The sequence below is a fragment of the Platalea leucorodia genome (genome assembly GCF_965183815.1).
Source record: "Platalea leucorodia genome assembly, chromosome: 4".
NCBI classification, from domain to species: domain Eukaryota; kingdom Metazoa; phylum Chordata; class Aves; order Pelecaniformes; family Threskiornithidae; genus Platalea; species Platalea leucorodia.
In genome coordinates this window covers 48,849,898-48,869,140 of record NC_138826.1, presented here as the reverse complement: position 1 = coordinate 48,869,140, position 19,243 = coordinate 48,849,898, and the positions used below count along the sequence as shown (strand labels likewise).

The 19,243-nt window shown below is 36.3% G+C and overlaps 1 protein-coding gene across 1 annotated transcript in view; it reads left to right on the top strand.

The window, feature by feature from the left end:
* Positions 1-18,564, top strand: part of PPARA (peroxisome proliferator activated receptor alpha) — a 36,876-nt gene extending 18,312 nt beyond the window's left edge. Inside the window, exons 3-8 of the mRNA XM_082308463.1 lie at positions 5,752-5,996; positions 8,716-8,876; positions 10,263-10,401; positions 12,981-13,183; positions 16,132-16,579; positions 18,309-18,564. Of these exons, the coding sequence (XP_082164589.1) occupies positions 5,789-5,996; positions 8,716-8,876; positions 10,263-10,401; positions 12,981-13,183; positions 16,132-16,579; positions 18,309-18,556 (1,407 nt within the window). The 5' untranslated portion in view covers positions 5,752-5,788 and the 3' untranslated portion in view covers positions 18,557-18,564. The remainder of the gene's footprint in view (positions 1-5,751; positions 5,997-8,715; positions 8,877-10,262; positions 10,402-12,980; positions 13,184-16,131; positions 16,580-18,308) is intronic.
* Positions 18,565-19,243: the final 679 nt, after the last annotated feature.

Sequence of the window (19,243 nt, the reverse complement as noted above, 5' to 3'; positions counted from 1 at the left end):
ACTGCAGCCACTAGTTTTAAATGTGCTGTGTTCAGCCACAACATTCTCAAACTGACCTAGAGGTAATGATTGTTTCAACTTTAACCTTGATATTTGCAAGCAAGCCCTTTACACGATCAATTTGTTTTTGCAGTAAATCCAGACTTTGTTACTGCTTCTCAGAGACCTTTGCATCTCAGAGACCTGTTTCCTTACAGGGATTATCCCTAGCGTGGCAAATATTAAATGTGGAAGAGCCAGGAGTTTAGTCTCCGACCATCTCTTTCCAAAAATGAAGCAAATAACCGATCGCTGCATGATTAGGTACTTTTCTTTGATAATCTGACTGTGATTTCTTTTAAGACCTGTTTCAAGTTTATAGGTAAGTTACGCATTGAGTATTTTCAGTGTGGTGGTGGAAAGGAGGAGGACTTCTGAAAATAGACATATTTCAGAGATAACAGGCTATGAGAGAGCACCAGTAAAACCTGTTTGTCCTTAAAACCATAATTCCATGAAATTGTGTTCTTATTTTTCTATGATGTCATACTCTCTTGTTTTGAGTTCACTTTGTGTGTCTTTGTATGTGGGGGTAGGAAAGGGGGTATGGAGATGAAAACATTGTATGGGAAACTGAGAAAATCCTCTGCCAATGTCTTTGTGGCACAGAATTTTTCTAGTCTTAGGAGCAAGAAGAAATGTTGACTTATACAGATGCTTGAGTGGAATCATCACGCTGCAGCTACCACATCTGCTGTTGTAACATGTACAGCTTTTTTTGTAAAGCAAAATACTCTTTGTGAATACTACTTAAATGAACTTCATACTCATTACCCTTTTTAGTTTAGAAGGGTTTTTATTTTCATAAAAACAAGGATCAATGCATATTAAGTGAAACCTGCCAATGAAAGCATACACTTGTGTAAACATGCACAAAATACGGAGAAGACAGAAGGCAAATGGTTTATTGCATGAATACTAGACATTTTACTTAATGTTTTTTTGTGCTTATGAAAAAAAATTAATTATAACTTTTTCAGTAATGAAAATATTAGTATATTTTGACAGTCTTCAGAAATGGTTATGTAATGGCTATGCTTGCTAAGGTAGCTAGTTAATCGTTGACAAAAGCCATAATGATTAAGCAGCTGTAACTTAGTAGTAGTGTTTGAAAGTACAAAAGGGTATGTAATTTAATAGTTAAAACAATAAGCACTTCATTGATGTTTCACTACCTGTTAGGTTATTCCTATATAAATTCAGCTAAAAAGACTGCTGAATTTTAAATATTTACTGTAAATGTGGAAAAGTGTGGTGCAATTTGGGCAGTGCCAGCCGTGCTGCTGAAAGAGCTGTTGCCACGATCGGAGTTCTGCCACCAAGCCTTGCCTTTGCTTTCCTGTCAAATAACGCCTATTTTGTTTCAAGGTAGACTTCAGTGTTCACTTAATATTTTAAAAATACTTGTGCTGGACGAAGAAGTCATACTTGGAGAGATGTACGTGATTCAGTAGGGAACTTGAAGTAACGTTGGGTACAAGGAGCCTAGCGCCTCCTGGAACCTCCCCAGCTATCCGGTGGCAGAGCGCACTTGCTACATACCTGCAGAGGAATATAATGTTTCTGTGCCATGAACAGCTATTTTAGCCTGGGAGAACTTCATGAAGAGCACACTGGAGGGGCAGTGCTGATCATATGCTCTGCCACTCCCTTCTTCCTTTTTTGTTGATGGCTCCTTAGGGAGACAAATGTGGTAGCCTCCTTTGGATTGCCGGAGAACAGTTGTTATTATTCTCGGCTATCATTACAAAAACAACTTACAACTTACGTCAAGGTTTCTTTACTCTTTTCCCTCACCACAAAATAGCCGTGTCACAGGGATAGCAATTTAACTTCATTTTCACAAATAAAATACATAAAAGTAATTTCTCATTTCTCAGCTGGAGTATATTATCTTCCAGTTGTATCCGGGATATCAGGTGCATAATGTAATATTCTGGACTCTGTTAGAGAACTAAGAGCAAACAGCAGTTGGTTCCAGGTGTTACTGAGCTGGTTCATGCTGCCTCCACAGAGAAATTGTACAGAGATGTTCAAGATTGAAAGTATCGGCAGAGAATAACAGATGATGTTAACCAGAAATGTTTGCGGTTGATTCTTTTTCTTACTTTGTGAAAGTAATGTTTTGTAAATGCACTCTGCATCTGCAAAATTACTCTGCATCTTGAGTCCTCATGAGACTGGAAGTGTTCCTCTCAATGAATGCAGATGGTTTAGCGATAAAATCTTTGCCAGATAATCTACAATAATCTGTGCTGTTTTCCTTTGGTGTATGAGCATACATTCCTAACGCATTAGGCTAATTATTTTATTTGTAAGTAGTCTTTTATTTAGGGTCCTCATTCATATAATTTCTGATTATTTTTTTTTCCATAACCATGGCCATGTACCTTACAATCATTTCAACTTCTGTTTTATGTCTTCTGACAGGTTTATATCAAATGTAGATATTTCTTAGTACTTTGTCAGGTTACAGGCAGGTAGGATTTTTATGAGAGAAACAAAACTGGTTCTTGGAGACAGGACAACTGTTGAGCTTTAAAAGAAAGTGACAATTGGAATTTATTTTACTAGTTTCAGATTATGGAAATTCTGTAGGGACTATAATTGATAGCAATTACACTTCAGTCCTCTATGTGAAAGAAGTTATTTTGTTTCAGTTTTCCAATACAAAGTTCTGTTACGTTGTAAAATAATTACACATCACAGTCAGTATTGCTTGGATGCTCTTAAGAGCTGCACCAGCCTTTCAGCTGATCCCCTCAGAAAGAAGTTGAGATGTGCATGAAAACTCTTGTATTGCTTATAAATATTCTATTACAGTGCTGGCAATCTGGCACAATGTCCTAATGAGTATTTGATATATCAAATTGGAAAACTTAATTTGACTGTTATTTTTAAATACAGCCAAGCTGTGCATAGTGATAGAGTAGCAATGTGACATTTCCAAGTAAAATCAACAGTAACATATCTGTTGTCTGTAACTGCTGTTAGAAATTGTGGATAAATTCCCATTCTTAGTATCCTAGATATTCTTATTTGCTACACCATGTGCTATAGAATATATTTTCCTTTTCTAGTTAATATTATCCTGTTTCAAAGAAATGGGGCAAATAGATCTTTACTAAGGGTCCTTGTAGTATGAGATGGCAAGTTAGTAATAGTGACAGCATCTGGGTTTTTTCCTACTCAAGGGAGAGTGGAATTCTATCTCATTTGGTTTATAAAATCAGGTATTTAGAGATCTGATTCTTGTAATTTGTGATTCCTTTCAGTCTTCAGCCTTCAGAACTGCCTGTTGTATTTGGCTCAGTTTTAATAGCCAAAACACAATGAACCTTCTGAAAACTTTTGTCATCTTGGTTTTGCTGGACAGATCCTGAAATCTTCAGTGTTTACTTTCATAGAGAACTCCATTTCAGTGTGTGAACTGAGTAAAATGAGTAGAAGCTCTGGATTTTGTTATGTGTTTGTGTCTGCTACTCCTTTAGTTCTGTCCTTCCAGGTACATGGTAAGCTATTACACTGGGGGGAAAAAAATCTGTATCTTTGCTCTATAATGGTATTTGGGTTGGAAAAAATGTGCCACAAGCTAAATACTATAACAGTATTGTTTTCATGAATTGCAGGAAAGATAATCTAACTAGACACTGTTTAAGTAAACTCTTTTTTTAGCCTCAGCATAGTTTCTTTCAAAAACAGGTACAACGGTGCACAATAATAAATTGCCCAAGGATATATAAAACATATTATTTTGTTCTAATCATCATAGCTTATGATTACACTACAATTTCAATCTCCCCTTGTACCTGAGGGGTTAACGTTTTTATGTCTGTTCGCTTGGCTAAAAATGAATAATGGGTACATAGGATGTACCACTACAGCCATTTAGTATCACAATTAAAAAATTTGGGTGCTCTGAAAATCAAAGGAAAGTTTTGCCAAGTTGAATGTATATACTTTAAGTAACATTGATTATCTGGAAGGATGCAAATTGTGGAATAGAAAGCCTCATGTAATATAGATTTGTTTGTTTGTTTGTTTTGCCTTACAGTCATATAATGAACACACTGGAAAACAGAATAGGAATGCTATGTATGCACCATTGGTTTTCCATGAAATAGCGGAAAGAAGTAGGAATGTGCACCTGAAAAAGAAATAATTTAAAAACTATGTACACATTGCTACAAACATAATCTTTAGTCTTCTTTAGAGTAGGTCATTCTGCCCTAAGTTACAGCTGTGTAATACCTTGTAAAGTTATGCAAATGTAATTGAAGGCAGACTTTTGCCATCAGCCTGGGGATAAAAGACTTGATTGGAGATACTTTGCTTCAAAACATTTTGAAGGTTTGTTTTTTTTTACATAGCTGAATACAAGTGATGGCTGTCTTTTGTCATTAGTATGTAAAGCAGCAGTCAGCACTTTGTATTACTTTTAACTGTACCCTTTTGGTGAATTACATAGCCAAAAAATATGTTTTTTCTCCAGAATAAATGCCTGATTTTCATAGGATGAATCTGTCTCAGATTATCAAAGAAAAGGATTGATTTTCTAATATAAAATGTTTAGTGCCATAGGAATCAAACTAGTTGGTATTTGAGACTTTAAATAACATCAAGGAAGATTTTTTTTTTTTAATCATAACATAGCACTTTTACTGTAAAATCAGCATTTGTATATCCCTATATAGCCAGTTATTGGCAGTCTCAAGCTTCACAATAAACTGCAGCGAACACGTGTTCTTTGCAAAGGCCAGTGTCGAGCAGTAACCACAGTAACAGTCAGAGCTGCTCTAACTGCCCGTGCATATTCATTGCATGGAGGAGACTGCAGCAGTATGTGTTTGTAGGCATACAGAGTGTAACACAAGTTACTCGGTGTAAAATATTAGTTTCTTTTAGCAGAAGTATATGTATGCAGCAGTAGTAACATTCTGCAGTACATGTACTAACTCCTCACCTGACAAGTCAATAGAAGAAGAATTAAAATTTGTGACATTTTCTTAAGAATCTGTGCTATCACTCAAAGTTGATGACACTGGTGGCTAGTTTTGAAGGCAACTTTAAAAACGTATTTCACTGTAGGAAATAAAACTAACTCTAAGAATTACAGATATATTGGATTGTATGTGCTGGAGCACTCTTGCTGAAGGTGTTCTTTGACTGAAGTAGGTCAAAAAGTATTAGTTTGGCCCACTTCTACAAAGATTTTAGTTATAAGACAGTTGTTTGTTCTCTGCAGTGTCATAAGACTTATCAAACAAATTTAAAAGACATGAGAACAGAGGACCAATTTGACATACCTAAACCTGTTAGATAACGTGAGAAAAGGCTGCTCAAACATAATATGTTTGCATATTGATATTTGTTATTTTTCTGTAAATTTTGGTGTGAAGTGCATAATGCCTGCTATAGAAGCACAATATGTAACTTCTGTCAGCAAAGGAGAGAAAACAACAATCTACAGATTGATCTTGTCATAACTTTAACTCCTATTGAAGTATTTTGGGGATTTTTTTTTTTTTTTTTACCTGTCCTGTTGATGATTCATGTTGCATAAAGCTTCTGGAGCAACAGAATGTTGTATAATATTGCACTATTGGATTAGAATTCATGTATTCAGTGTGCTGTATCTATTCAAATATTAAAAAAAAATAAATCTGATATTGTAAGTACAGGCTTTTTTTTTTTTAATTATTCTTTGACCAGCGTAAAGAAGTTTAAGTGACTGCTCTACTTGATCAAAATGGTGGACACCGAAAACCAGCTCTATCCCCTTACTCCCTTGGAGGAGGATGATATAGGCAGCCCTTTATCTGGAGAGTTTCTACAAGATATGGAGAACATTCAAGACCTCTCTCAGTCTCTAGGTGATGATAGCTCTGGAGCTTTAAGTTTAACAGAGTTCCAGTCACTGGGAAATGGTCCAGGATCTGATGGATCAGTTATAACAGGTAAGAGACTTTTGGTTTACCATAAAATTTTCTTTTATAAATACACAGTGATAGAAATTGAAAACTTTTTTAATGGAATAATTGTTGTTTATGACTAAGTGACACTAGAAATATATAAGCTGATTATAGCATGGTCTTAAAATATTTAAGGCTAAAGTTAATTTATTAGACAAATGTCACTGAAAAATGACTAACATAAAGTTGCTGTTTTAAATTATCATTAGTATCAACACCTTTTTCAAAATAACTTTTAAAAATCACTTACTAGCAAAGAAGTTACTATGTGTTGTACTCATACAGGAAGTCACAATATTGCACTAAAGGAATTCCCCATGTTTTAAAGTTTCTTCAAATTACACATACTTAGAAAGTATTGTGAAATGTTTGCCAACAATTTATAATCTAACCCCTAAAAGCTCACCTAGAATTCCAGTGTATTTTAGTGTACTGACATTTTGAACATGCTGTTTTGTCCCCCTTCTCAAGAGTAGCATTGTTCAGCTACTGATTTCTATCCTGGTTAAAGTAACAGTCTCAGAGTGCTAATACATTACATATAGTCTTTAGTGAAAAGATCTCTGTGAGTGGCTTTGTTTGAGAGATCAAAATGGACATCATTGAAGTGGTATGGGACACTGCAATAATGTCAGTAAGGTATTCCTTGTGAAAGTGTGGTTTTAGAAATCAGTAGAGCCATTTTTAGCAGTTTATGATTAACTTTCTGCTTGGTTTTGTTTTGGGGGTTTCTTTAAATCGATTCCCGGGCTGTGATCACTGTTTTACCTTTCAAAAACTGCACTGCTACAACTGCCTCTGTGCTAAAGTGGTTGAAGTGAATAGTGTGAGTGGTGAAGGGAGAAGGGAGAGCTGCCTCTTGGCACTATTGCCCTAAGGCACGTTTGTAGAAGTATGATTTGGGTCCCTTTTGGTTGCAGACCTTCACATTAGAGAGATGCCTTCTACAGGAAAAGTTGTTATGTGCTGGGTTTATAACGTAGTCCTCCAGAGACACGATATTTTTAAATTATTTGTGTGTATGTGTGTACAAGTCCTACAATAATTTAGATCAGTTTGTAGTGTCACCTTCTAATTTGAATATTCAGTATTCCTTGCAAAACGTTCTAGTTTTGCTGTTAGAGAAGATGGAAAACGTAAACTTTCAAGGTTCACATTCCATAAGGGAAGTAAAAAGAAATGAAAATCACACTTTAAAAAAATCCTGGGTTTTAGGCTGTTGTTGATGACTGATGCCTGTGGGCTTGGCAGTGCTGCCAATGTAGACTCTGAGTTCTATGCCAAGGTTTTTTCCAACGTAATACTTGCTGACCTACATTCATGAGTGTTTCTTAATCTTTCTGTTAAAAATAACACACCCATTAATTTGCTAAAGTTTTGTAGTGCAAGTTGCAAGATGGAAGATAAAAGAAATTCTGGCCTCAGAAAATATTTTCCTCAAACAAGGTAGAAATATTAATTGAAATAATTAAGGTTGGAATGTGTTCGTTTTGTAACATGTTCATCCAGTAGTAAAATGTCTGGAGAGTGTATTTCTTTGGATAACAATTCAGAAATGTTTTTTTCCATTATAATCAAAACATAAAATATCTGAGCAAGGCTTCTATTGCTAGATTATCTTAGAAGCAGACATTTGTGTTGCCTGCCTTTTAATGTCTGTTCAGCCTTTCTGGTGTGCAGGAGCATGCTTTCACTTTGAGAAAATCTTAGAAAGAGAAGTTGTCTAACTAACTGCTTTTTAGGCCGCAGTTTAGATCATCGTTTAAAACCATGAGTAGCTCTTCAAAAGTCAGAGGGACCTTAAGTGTATCTTAAGTGTAAGTCAGCGTGAGCTAGGAGTATGTCTCTTGGCATACCATAGGGATAGATCTGATGCTCAGCGCCATGGCACAAGAGATGGAAGATGTAATGGCAAGATGAGCTGTTTGTTAATAAACTTTCTGGAAAGAGCAATTGACAGGTTGAACGGATATTGTGATACAAACTTGAAGTCACGGGGGGGTCTATTTCATTGTGGTTTGTGGTTTTTTTTTTTTCTTTTTAAATTTTATACTGTTTGTCTTAAGGAGTAGACACATGTTGAATACTGCTTTTCAGTTTCAAATTTATCTTATTTGTAAAGATGGTATATCTGCATTTTTATAGTTAAGAAAATTTCCTTGATTTAAATGAAATATTAATTCAGGTTGTTTTAGTTACTTATTTTAAGTTGTGGGATAAAAAAATTTTATGTTCACATCAAATTGAATCATAGAATCGTTTAGGTTGGAAAAGACCTTTAAGATCATCAAGTCCAACCATTAGAAACATTTGACAAATTCAGAGTAAAAAATGGAACACAGGAAAATCCAAAAAAGCTTGGTTTTCTCTTATTTTGTGTGGTGCGTATTTCTTGAATCCTCAGGAACCATTATCACCCTTCTAGTTCTTGTTATCACAGTTATTTCAGTAAGGCTTTTTGTTTGTTGACATTGTATGTCTCATCAAAATTAGCAAGGTACACCCTGTATTTTGTGTGTGTTTGCACTGTTAAAATAAATATTAATTATTTTTCAAACACTTATGGCCAAATTATTAGTTCACTTAATGACTATTAACTCATGATTATTTTTTTAGAATAAGGTCATTTTTTGTGTGGTTTTAGTATAGAAATGGTATCAATCTTGATAGTATAGTATTTATGAAGTGTTCCTTTTTCTTTTAGACACCCTTTCACCAGCATCCAGTCCTTCATCCATTAATTTTGCCACAGCTCCAGGTAGCATAGATGAATCACCCAGTGGAGCATTAAACATTGAATGTAGAATTTGTGGGGATAAAGCCTCAGGCTACCATTACGGAGTACATGCTTGTGAAGGTTGTAAGGTACAGTCACAATTTTCTTTTTAAGAACCTAAATCATGTTGCTTTATTTACAGGGTTATATGAAGATAAACATTTGTTACATAAATGTTTAATTAATATAATTCTAGCTATTACAATTATTTAAGTAATAAACATATCTGTGATCGTTTTTCTGAAATAAATTGTTCAGATGCCATAACTGGATACCATAACTCAATACCAAACCTTCATCAAGCAGGGGCAATTCACAATGATAATTTTAATGCTGCTTTTCCGGATAGAGTTAGTTAAACACTAAAACAACTTAAAACACTAAACTGTGACCAAAAATCAAAGCCTACATGCTCCACTAGTGTTTTATTTGTGTTGGGAGTATGGCTGTGAGAAGCATGCCAGTTTGCTACGTTTCCATCAGAACAGTAACAAATCCTGAATTTCTCATCTCCACCACATTCTGCCTGAATCACTTAGTATTGTACCTCTTGTAGTTCTGGGGCCAGTGCATGTCTCTAGGGAAAATTAATGTTATCATTAATGTATAATTTTTGGGATAATATGGCCCATGAATTATAAGAATCTTTTCTTTTTCTTTTTCTTTCTAATGTTTTAGTTTTCCATTTTTTTCTAAATTATAATGTAAGGTGAGAGAAATAATTGTATATGTGTACATTTTTCTTTCACGTACAATGTCAGAATATGATAATTCAAATATAAATCTTATGGAATAATGCTAGAATATCTATTAGAGATGGGGAGCCACATCATAGTCACTTGTGTCCCACAGTCTAAATGACATGTTGTTATGTCATATGAAGCAAAATGTTGCAATGTCTCTAAATTTGCTAACCCTATGATTTTGTGGTATGAGACTAACCTTACGTTGCAGTATCAAGACATCACGGTAAGATCTGTTGAGTTGCAGGCTTTTCTGTAATACTCATTTTTGTGTCCTTGGCTTTTTCTATACGCTGTGCTGTGTTGTCATAGCCCCCACATTTGCTGGATGAAGAAAAGATGTGTTAAATCTCTCTGTCTGTGTAACTTCCACACATGAAAGATGAAGGTTATTTCTGACAGAGGACACTGAGAGAATGCGTACAAAAGCAATATGTGACTGTTTTACTTAATCCTTAAGAACAAATCTGCTCAGGTACTCTGGGCTCTTGGTCCTCTTGCAAGAAAGAGGGCTGAGAGCTACTCCCTCCTTTTGTGTTTTCCATTCTGTACATGCCTTCATACACACCAATTCACTGCATAGATTCTTACCTTTGGACAGGTTATACTTGGCGTATTGTTTTGCTAGTGACATCAATAAACAATAAAAAAGAAAAAAAAATTACCTGTATGATTAAGTTTAGTAATCAACATTCTTTAACATTACATATTGTTTTCTCAAACTTTTTATAGGGTTTTTTTAGAAGAACAATTCGTTTAAAACTCATCTACGATAAATGTGATCGCAACTGCAAAATTCAGAAAAAAAATCGTAATAAGTGCCAATACTGTCGTTTTCAAAAGTGCCTTTCAGTTGGAATGTCACATAATGGTAGGTAAGAGTGCCCTTAATAATTTGTTTCTTCCTACCCAGAGTCTGCTTCTGGAAGCAGGCACTTCGACAGCGTTTTTGCTTACACATAGGAGTCGACCCTCAGATTTTTACAGTATAGATTGTGGTGGGGGACACCAGTTTCCCTAATGAGTAGTTAATGTAATTGATACACAGCTGCCAAACGTACTGTTATGAGCTTTACACAATTGTGCTGGATGTCTGTTTGTCCATATGAATGTTCATTTAGTTGCTTTCTTCACCCAGAACTTTGGCACCATTGCTCCCATTGAAATAAATTTCAATACCGGAAGAATTCTGATCAAGGGCATTGTAGAGGAGTAGGAGGAGAACAACTAGCTCATTGTGGGAGGGAATGACGTAGAATAGAAATCTGTAGGAAACCAGACTTCATTATTTTTCAGGTTACAGTGCAACAGCTCTTGGGCAGATGGTTCAGGGAGTGTGGGGGGAGGGCGGAGATTGGTGCTGACTGTGGAACAGGAATTTGACAGGTTGCTTGTGAAATGGAATGGTAAAAATTCAGAGTGTTTAGATATTCAGTTTAAAAATTATGTTATTGTTTGTGTTAATGATTTAAAATAAGGCTGGTAAGCCTGCAGCTTACAGGCCGATTTCAACCCACAAGGCAGTTCTATGCACAGCATGTAGCTTGCTAAGCAACTTTGGTAAAGAGGGAGAGGCCAAGCCATGAGAAAGAACATTTTGGTTGGCCAGATGACAGTAGTTTGCTTTCCCTACGTAGGTCTGATAGTGTCAAGGCTGAACTGGGGAGCAGGTGCAATTTGGGAGTAGGTGAAAAGTAGGTGAAAATGCTGGGCTAGGTGAAAAGCTGTGGGTTAGGAGATGAACTTCCTAAGGAAACTATGCAGTCAAGATAGCTGGGGTGGGGACGTGGCTGGGGAATCTACCTATGCCATTATAGTCTAGAGGTCTAGCAAGAGACATTGGGAGAGTTGACTTTCTGGTTCTGGGGCAGTCTGGCTCCCTTGTGGTGAGCCTTGACTGAGATTAAGGCCCATTGGGAGAGGGTTGATGATAGTGTCTGCAAGACTGGTGATAACCTTCCTGAAGCAGCAGGCTTGGGAAGAGTGTGCCAGCCAATGAAGTAACATCTCAGGGGCAGGAATTGAGCAGGGAACTGTGCTGGTTGGCAGGAATTCACGTTCAGTTGAAGCTTTTTCAGCCTACTAAAATGCTGTGGGCACCTGTGTTCCAGCTGAAGGGAGTAGTAGCAGTTTTACTGCAGCAAACACATGGGAGGCAGTGGGGGAACGAGATGACTGCTAACTTGCAGGTGATACTTCTCAGGAAAAGAGCTAGAACTAGATTTACAGCCACGACCTTAAAACGGTAAGTTTCAGTTTAGAGCAGATATTCTTCCACTTTTCCAATAGACCCATGGCCAGATTCCAAACAGGCCTTCCATGTTGGACTTCCATTGAAGTCCAAAACTGTATTTCAGATCATGCCTTGAGTCACCTCCTTATGTCATGAGACGCCTCCTTATGTCATGAGAAAATTCCTTGGACGTGTTGGAGGGCTAATTCTGCACATGCTCTGAATTGCTCAGTCTAAGCAGTGAGGTTCTGTCCCCTCACTGGTTCGATGCTGAAATGTGGTAAGAGTAACCAGCTATATTAGCCATCTCAAAACCTTGCACACCATCAGAGGGTAAGGGCCCTTTTAAAATGGAGCTGTTTTAGTTTTAAATTGAAACTGAAGAAGAATGTGGACACGCCTATTTTATTGCTAAATAGCAAGACCACTTGCCCAAGAACTGGCAGAGCTCCATATCCAGTGGTGTTTCAAACTCGCATCTCGTGTCTCTCAGAAGAGTATCCTAACGGCTATATTGGATGCTTAAACTCTATTCTCATCCTCTCCATTCTTGAAGGGCTACTCTATTGAAAAAAGAAGCATAAAATGCTGGGTCTAGGAGGAGGTTTTGTTGACTATAGCCTTTGAGCATAAATCCGGGTCTCTGGTGTGTATTGTTCTCACTAGGCAGTACAGATACATTGAACTGAACATTCAATCCATAAAGAACTGAAGGGCCCAGCAGGTTCAGAATCAGAATGGGATTCGGGCCCAACTCCGTTGCAGCGTTCCCTGCAGAGTAACTCCCCAGGCAGCTCTCCAGCTGGCGTGTGTGCTCTCTGCCAAGCTCCTGACATGAGTTTACTCAGTTTTTTAGAATTCCCAAGGTGGACTTTGAGTTTCACATTGGGCATTGTAGAACACAATATGGAGAAAACAAAATACAACTACTTAGGTAATGTAGAAGGAAAAAGGCACGCGTTCTAGCTCATTGCAGGTACCAGTTTGTCTTTTGAAACATCTGATTACCTTCAGTTTAACATATTGTCTTGATAATTAGTCACTGACTATGTTGGAAAGGATGAGATTTTTTTTCACTCATGAATTTATCATAATAAAGATACTACCTCTACCTCAGTTTTTCTAGACAGAAAGTCTTACTGCTCTAATCAGCAACGGTAAAAGGCATAGGTTTTTGTATAACTTACGTTTGTTTTACAATTATGTCTTCCCATCAGCAATACGTTTTGGACGAATGCCAAGGTCTGAGAAGGCCAAGTTGAAAGCAGAAATTCTAACAGGTGAAAGTTATGTAGAAGATTCAGAAATGGCAGATCTTAAATCACTTGCCAAAAGAATTCATGATGCTTACCTGAAAAACTTCAATATGAACAAGGTTAAAGCCAGAATCATCCTTGCAGGGAAAACTAACAACAATCCAGTAAGTACTTTTGCTGTAACTTTAAAGTGAACCTCGCAAGTACATAAGGTGATTATAATCAATTTGTTAAACTCTTACACAAATCTTTTAGAAAATAAATGTCATGCTAATACAGACATGAAATATGCGGAAAGAATATCTATAGTAAATATGGTTTCTTTTAGCCACTATCAGAATAATAGGAAGCTTTAGGAAAATCAGGTGATTAACTTGTAAATGGAAGCTCATAACCTTGAATTATAGTAGACACACAAGGGAAAGAAAATTAGTTCTTAATAAAAAAAAAAAAAAAAAAAAAAGACATCTGAATGTGAATACCTGTTGGTATGGGTGGGGGAAATGGTTCAAAATTAATTTCCTATTATGACAGTGGAAAAAAAAATGATAATGTTTTTATGCCACAAATGCCAGGATAAATACTGTTATCTTTTAGGGTGTACAGGAGCTCTGTATGACTTTTGTTTTAATCACAACAATACTAATGGCAGGAGGGGAAAGAAAACTTGAGTTTGTAATTCTTTGTTTACAGTTCTGACCATTTCCTCACCCGGCCTTCCTGGTCTTTACTGTACAGTTACTTTGAAAGGGAGAAGCAAGCAAGGTTGTGAAGACACGTATGCTGTAGAGGTTATTTTTCTTTCAGGATAATTTAGCCAAGGTCTACCTAATGCTATCAACTGCTTTTTGTTTTGTAGCACATGAGATTGTATAACCATTTTAAGGACTGACTTGTTTCACTTTATGTGTATTTTTTTAAATTCTGTTGTGATTTATGTTAATTATATGTAGAAGATAAGTATCTTACTTTACCAACAATTTTAACTTCAGCAAAAATTTGCAGGGAAGAGGTTTTGCATATGCCATAATAAAACCCATGTAACTGTGGGGATAAGTGTTATAAAAATTGTAAGCAAGCTGTCTTCTAAATTATGGAATTTGGCATATTCTAGTCTAGTCTAGCCAAAGCATACAGGCTTCTACATTAAAAGAGAGGCATATGAATAATCCCAGTCTTTTTCATTGGATTAAAAAGGTGCATAAAATTAAGCACAGGCTTAAACTTTTTTGGGGGCACAAGCTGACATAAGCCTACAGTAAATACCATGCTTTAACACCTTACCAAGTAGGTATCTGCATAATGTCCTTTTCAAGCTTGTTACCATGTCAGAATCAGAAGTTACAATATGTATTGTACATGCAGGGATTTTAGATCATTGCGTCCTAATTTTTGTGTTTGCATTTAGGCGATCAAGGCTCTCAGATTATAGTCATCCGATTGACTAGCTAATAGTGGCTTGCATGTGTCTTGGGGAATTTACAAGTAAAAATTAACGAGGAATCAGACCTAGTATGCTATAAACAGGCTGCTTCCTCCTTCTTCAATATGCAGGGAAGAGGAGAGGTTTTTTTAAGCTATTTCATTATCTCTTGGGAAAACAGACATTTTAATTTTCTTTTGACTTTTTCACAGAAAAATAAAAAAAAAGGGGGGGTTGTTGTTGGTAATTAGTAATCCACCTGTTTCTGAACGGTGCATTAACAGTTGATTCAGTGAATCCTAATTCTTGGCACCACTATAATTCAGTTCAGAATGAACTAGCATTTTTCATGATGACAAGGTATCATTTTTCAATTTAGCTCCTAAGTCCTTGGCCATACCTATTTTCTGCATAGTGAAATGATGATAAATTCCAAAAAGATTTACAAGGTAGTCTACATCTTTTAAAGGTTTTACAAATGTGGTGGGTTTATTGCTTTGCCACTTTCCGCTCATATCCACATGCACACAGAAAGTTCTGTTCTGCGTAACTCTTAAGTACTGAAGTGAGGTGGAAGGTGTCCTTGCCATAAGCATTTAAAAAAAGGACAACTGTGGGAAACTAGCGTGTTTGAGAGTTTTCTAAGTGAAATAAGTGAATTCTATGAGTTTCTAACAGAACACCAATTGTTCCTCATGATATTTAATGTGAGATGAGCAAAACGGCACAGGGGAGGTGCTTTGCTTAGCATTTATGGAACCAGATTTATGTTCAAGGTCAGTTGCCTTGACTTTGGTAGGCTGGGAAGCATTGGGTTTTGTTGTTTTTCTTTAGTGGATTGTCCTCTGTTTTGATTACTGCTCTTCAGATATGTATCAAAATATTTTTGAGTTCTGATTGTTCTTAAGAAAGTCTGAATTTTTTTATACAATGTTTTAAGAGACTGACTCATCAGTTTGTAATGCATGCACCTTTTTAAACTAAGGGGGTTACAGAAGAGACCATGATCAAGACTGAGATTTTGTGTTGTCTGACATTCTAGTGGAATTCTGGGTTTAGAGATGACTTAGCACTGACCGTAGCTAGAAAGATGAGCTGAATTTCTGTGGAAGATCAGGTGGGACATAGTCTATGAAAATCTGGTAATAAAACACAAGAGTAGTACAGGGTTCACATTCTTGTGCAAATATGCTGTCCTATATTTAAATGACTGTCTGTATTCCCCCTAGGACACTTCAGGAAAGCATCATGATGTGCATCAAGTGTAGTTAGTTTAGGAATCGATAGGAGTGTAGGCAGAATAACCTGGACTTCTGGAGAAGGTAATACAAGTCTTTTGTGAACCTTCTGGGATTTTGCTCTGAGATGGATATATGCATACTAAGCACAGTACTTCTGGATCTTCACTATAACTGCTACATAAAACTAGAATAAAGATATGTCATACATATTTGCATTTTACTATTTGCATTGTTGTTTGCAGAGCAGACTTGTTCTTAGATACTGCAGTTTGTAGTTCTGTAACACGTGGTTTGTCTTTATGCAGAAATATGAAAGAACTCGGTTTATTGACAGTTGAAGACTCATTAGCATGAAAGTTAAAATTTGTCAAAATTCCTGTTCTTTAGGAAACCAATGATTAATTACCATTATTTTGTAACTGAATTAGTATTTTTTTTTTCTCTGTAGCCGTTTGTTATACATGATATGGATACCTTGTGTATGGCAGAGAAGACCCTGGTGGCAAAATTGGTAGCCAATGGAATTCAGAACAAGGAAGCAGAAGTTCGAATCTTCCACTGCTGCCAGTGTACGTCCGTAGAGACTGTCACAGAACTTACTGAATTTGCCAAATCTATCCCTGGCTTCTCCAATCTCGACTTGAATGATCAAGTGACACTGTTAAAATACGGAGTTTATGAAGCCATATTTGCCATGTTAGCATCTGTGATGAACAAGGACGGGATGCTGGTAGCCTACGGAAATGGTTTTATAACCCGGGAGTTCCTGAAAAGCCTGAGAAAGCCATTCTGTGATATAATGGAGCCAAAATTTGATTTTGCAATGAAATTCAATGCACTGGAATTGGACGATAGCGATATATCCCTTTTTGTTGCTGCCATCATTTGCTGTGGAGGTAAGCACTATGTATTTGTTCTTTAAGGCAGTAAATTTTAAAATTTTATTCATATGAATTAATAATTTTAATGGAAAAGCATATATATTCCTTGAAGATTCAGTTCTACCACTAACAGTGTCATTTTCCCTTTTATCGTGTTTCACGGAAGATACTGTGTAACTGTTAACAGTCTTGATCCTGTATTTTGCTTTGCAGAATTGTAGACGTGCTTGGAATTACTGTTTAGCCTCACTTAGAGAGGGGTCTAGTTACTCTCTGTTCTTAAAAGCGGGATGTGAAGAGTGTTGGTGGGTTTTTTGTTTGGGGTTTGGAGGATTTTTTTTTTTTTTTTATGTTTAAGGCTGGGTTGGAAACAGTATTTGTATCTGCCAAACGGGCAGAAAAATACTATGTAATGAGACTGGAGGCAGGTGCAGATTACAGCTTTACTCATCTTTGACACTTGCTGATTGCATCATGTAACGAGTTCTGCACAAATGCACAGCTCTGTTGATGTACTTCCTATGTTCCAATTTTAATATCACAGGCTATTTTAAACAAACAGCTTACCTAGCTAATTAAAAAAAATTAGCTGATGGTATTTTTTTTAATTATTTCATAGTACCTAAGGATATGGGGTTTGGTTTGTTTTTCTTTTTTCCTTAAATGCCTGTTGTTTGAAGTCTTTGTGAGTGAAGGAACACAAATGTAATCCTGTCTTTTCTCCAGAAAGTAAGGACGTTCATATTTAAGGTTAAATTCAAAACTATCCATAAACATTTTGATAAAGGGAAATAAAAGATCAAGAAAGTTCCAACAACTGCTCCTACCTGCCTTTTCTGCATTCTGCTGTACTCACAGAATGCTTCACTGCCCTGGTTGCATCCTCAGCGATTACAAGAAGAGAGATACCATCCGTAGACTTTCAAAAGCTTCATGTGCTAGTTTAGACAGCAACTTCCTATCAAATCTTGAATTACTTTTGCACAATATATTAGTATTTTGACATTTTCAAAAGTCAAGAGAGTTCTTTGCAGGCAAAATGTTTTCTCTCTTTTTTTTTTTCTTTCCCCTCTATCCTTCCCTTGGAACTAGCTTAAGTTTTCAAGAAACATATTTAGTCTGTTGTCCCAGACTTCTTACAGAGGAGTAAAGTGGCGAGTGATGGTATTACAGGACTGTGAGTAGCTGAAAACGAGATCATATACTAGAAAGTGTGAAACATCCTCAATAGGTGCTTCTCTACATCCTGTCAATAACTTGTGCTATGGCAACATATATATGGGAACCAAGAGTGAAAGCCTGTTATTTATGTCTTGCTGTATTGCTACCAAACTTCAAGAACTCTCTAGAAATAGCCACATGCTTTTTTTTTCCATCCTTACTGTTGGAATTCTGTTATCAAGACATACAGAATATAGAACTGGATTCCTAGGCTGGATACTTCTGCTGGGTTTTGGGGTGAGAGGGTGGTGTGTTTTGGTTTTTTTTTTTCTTGTAGCATGGGTTGTATTTAGTAGTATGAAATCTCTCCTCAAATAACTGTGGGTGTTGAAAAAACTGTGGCCAAACTTTTTTTCCCCTTCTTTTCTTTTTTTTAAAAAGAATCATTTTGATCATCATTGCCCTCAGTGTATAATGTAAATATATGCTGTAGCCTCCAATATAGAATCTATAAAGTAGCCTACTTTAAAGAATAATTATAAAATTATGACATGTGTTCTATGTATGTTTGCCTTGAGAACAGATCGTCCTGGTCTTGTAAATGTAGGACACATTGAAAAAATGCAGGAGAGCATTGTGCATGTACTGAAACTTCACTTGCAAACCAACCATCCTGATGACATCTTCCTCTTCCCGAAACTTCTGCAAAAAATGGCTGATCTCCGACAACTTGTCACAGAGCATGCTCAACTGGTTCAGATAATTAAGAAGACTGAATCTGATGCACATTTACACCCTTTACTACAGGAAATCTACAGGGATATGTATTAAGGATTTTTAGTATTTTTTTCCACAATATTTAAAGACAAGAGCAATACTAATAACAGATGGGAGCAAAACTACTTGCACAGTTACCTGCTGTTCACTCAGTCCAGAGCATGAAAAATCTAAAAGCTGGGTAAATGGAGTGTTACACTTCTTTTGGTTTGGGATCTTTTGTCTTCTTTTGAAAGAGTTCTGCAGAAAAATACTGATTATAGTGCTCATGAAGTGTCTTAATGGTTCTTTAATTTGGAAATTTGAAGATTGGTAAGGAGTACATATTTGTATAATAAATCAGAATGTTAAGTAACAGACATGAACAAAATTGCATTTCCTCTTGGCTTGATCATTTTAGGATTAATATAACAAATCTAGCAAATTCTCTCCAGGTATATGCACAATCATGAAGATTATGCACTTTTGGCTAATGGTAGTAACTGAGAACCAACTAACACTTTTTCGTACAGCAGTCAGTCTAGGTGTATCAAATGGTTGGACATTACTGTACATACACTTGAAAAAAATTTGAAAGACCTTTGATCTGCTGCTGCTTTAATTCCATGAAATGCAGTACAGCTTCATATAGTATTACATTAGTATACCTTAGGATTAGCATGTTTAAAAGAGGGTTCTTTTATGAAATGAAATAAAATCAGAAGAGTTCTCTAAAATACAGCAGAGATGCTCCATTCAGGT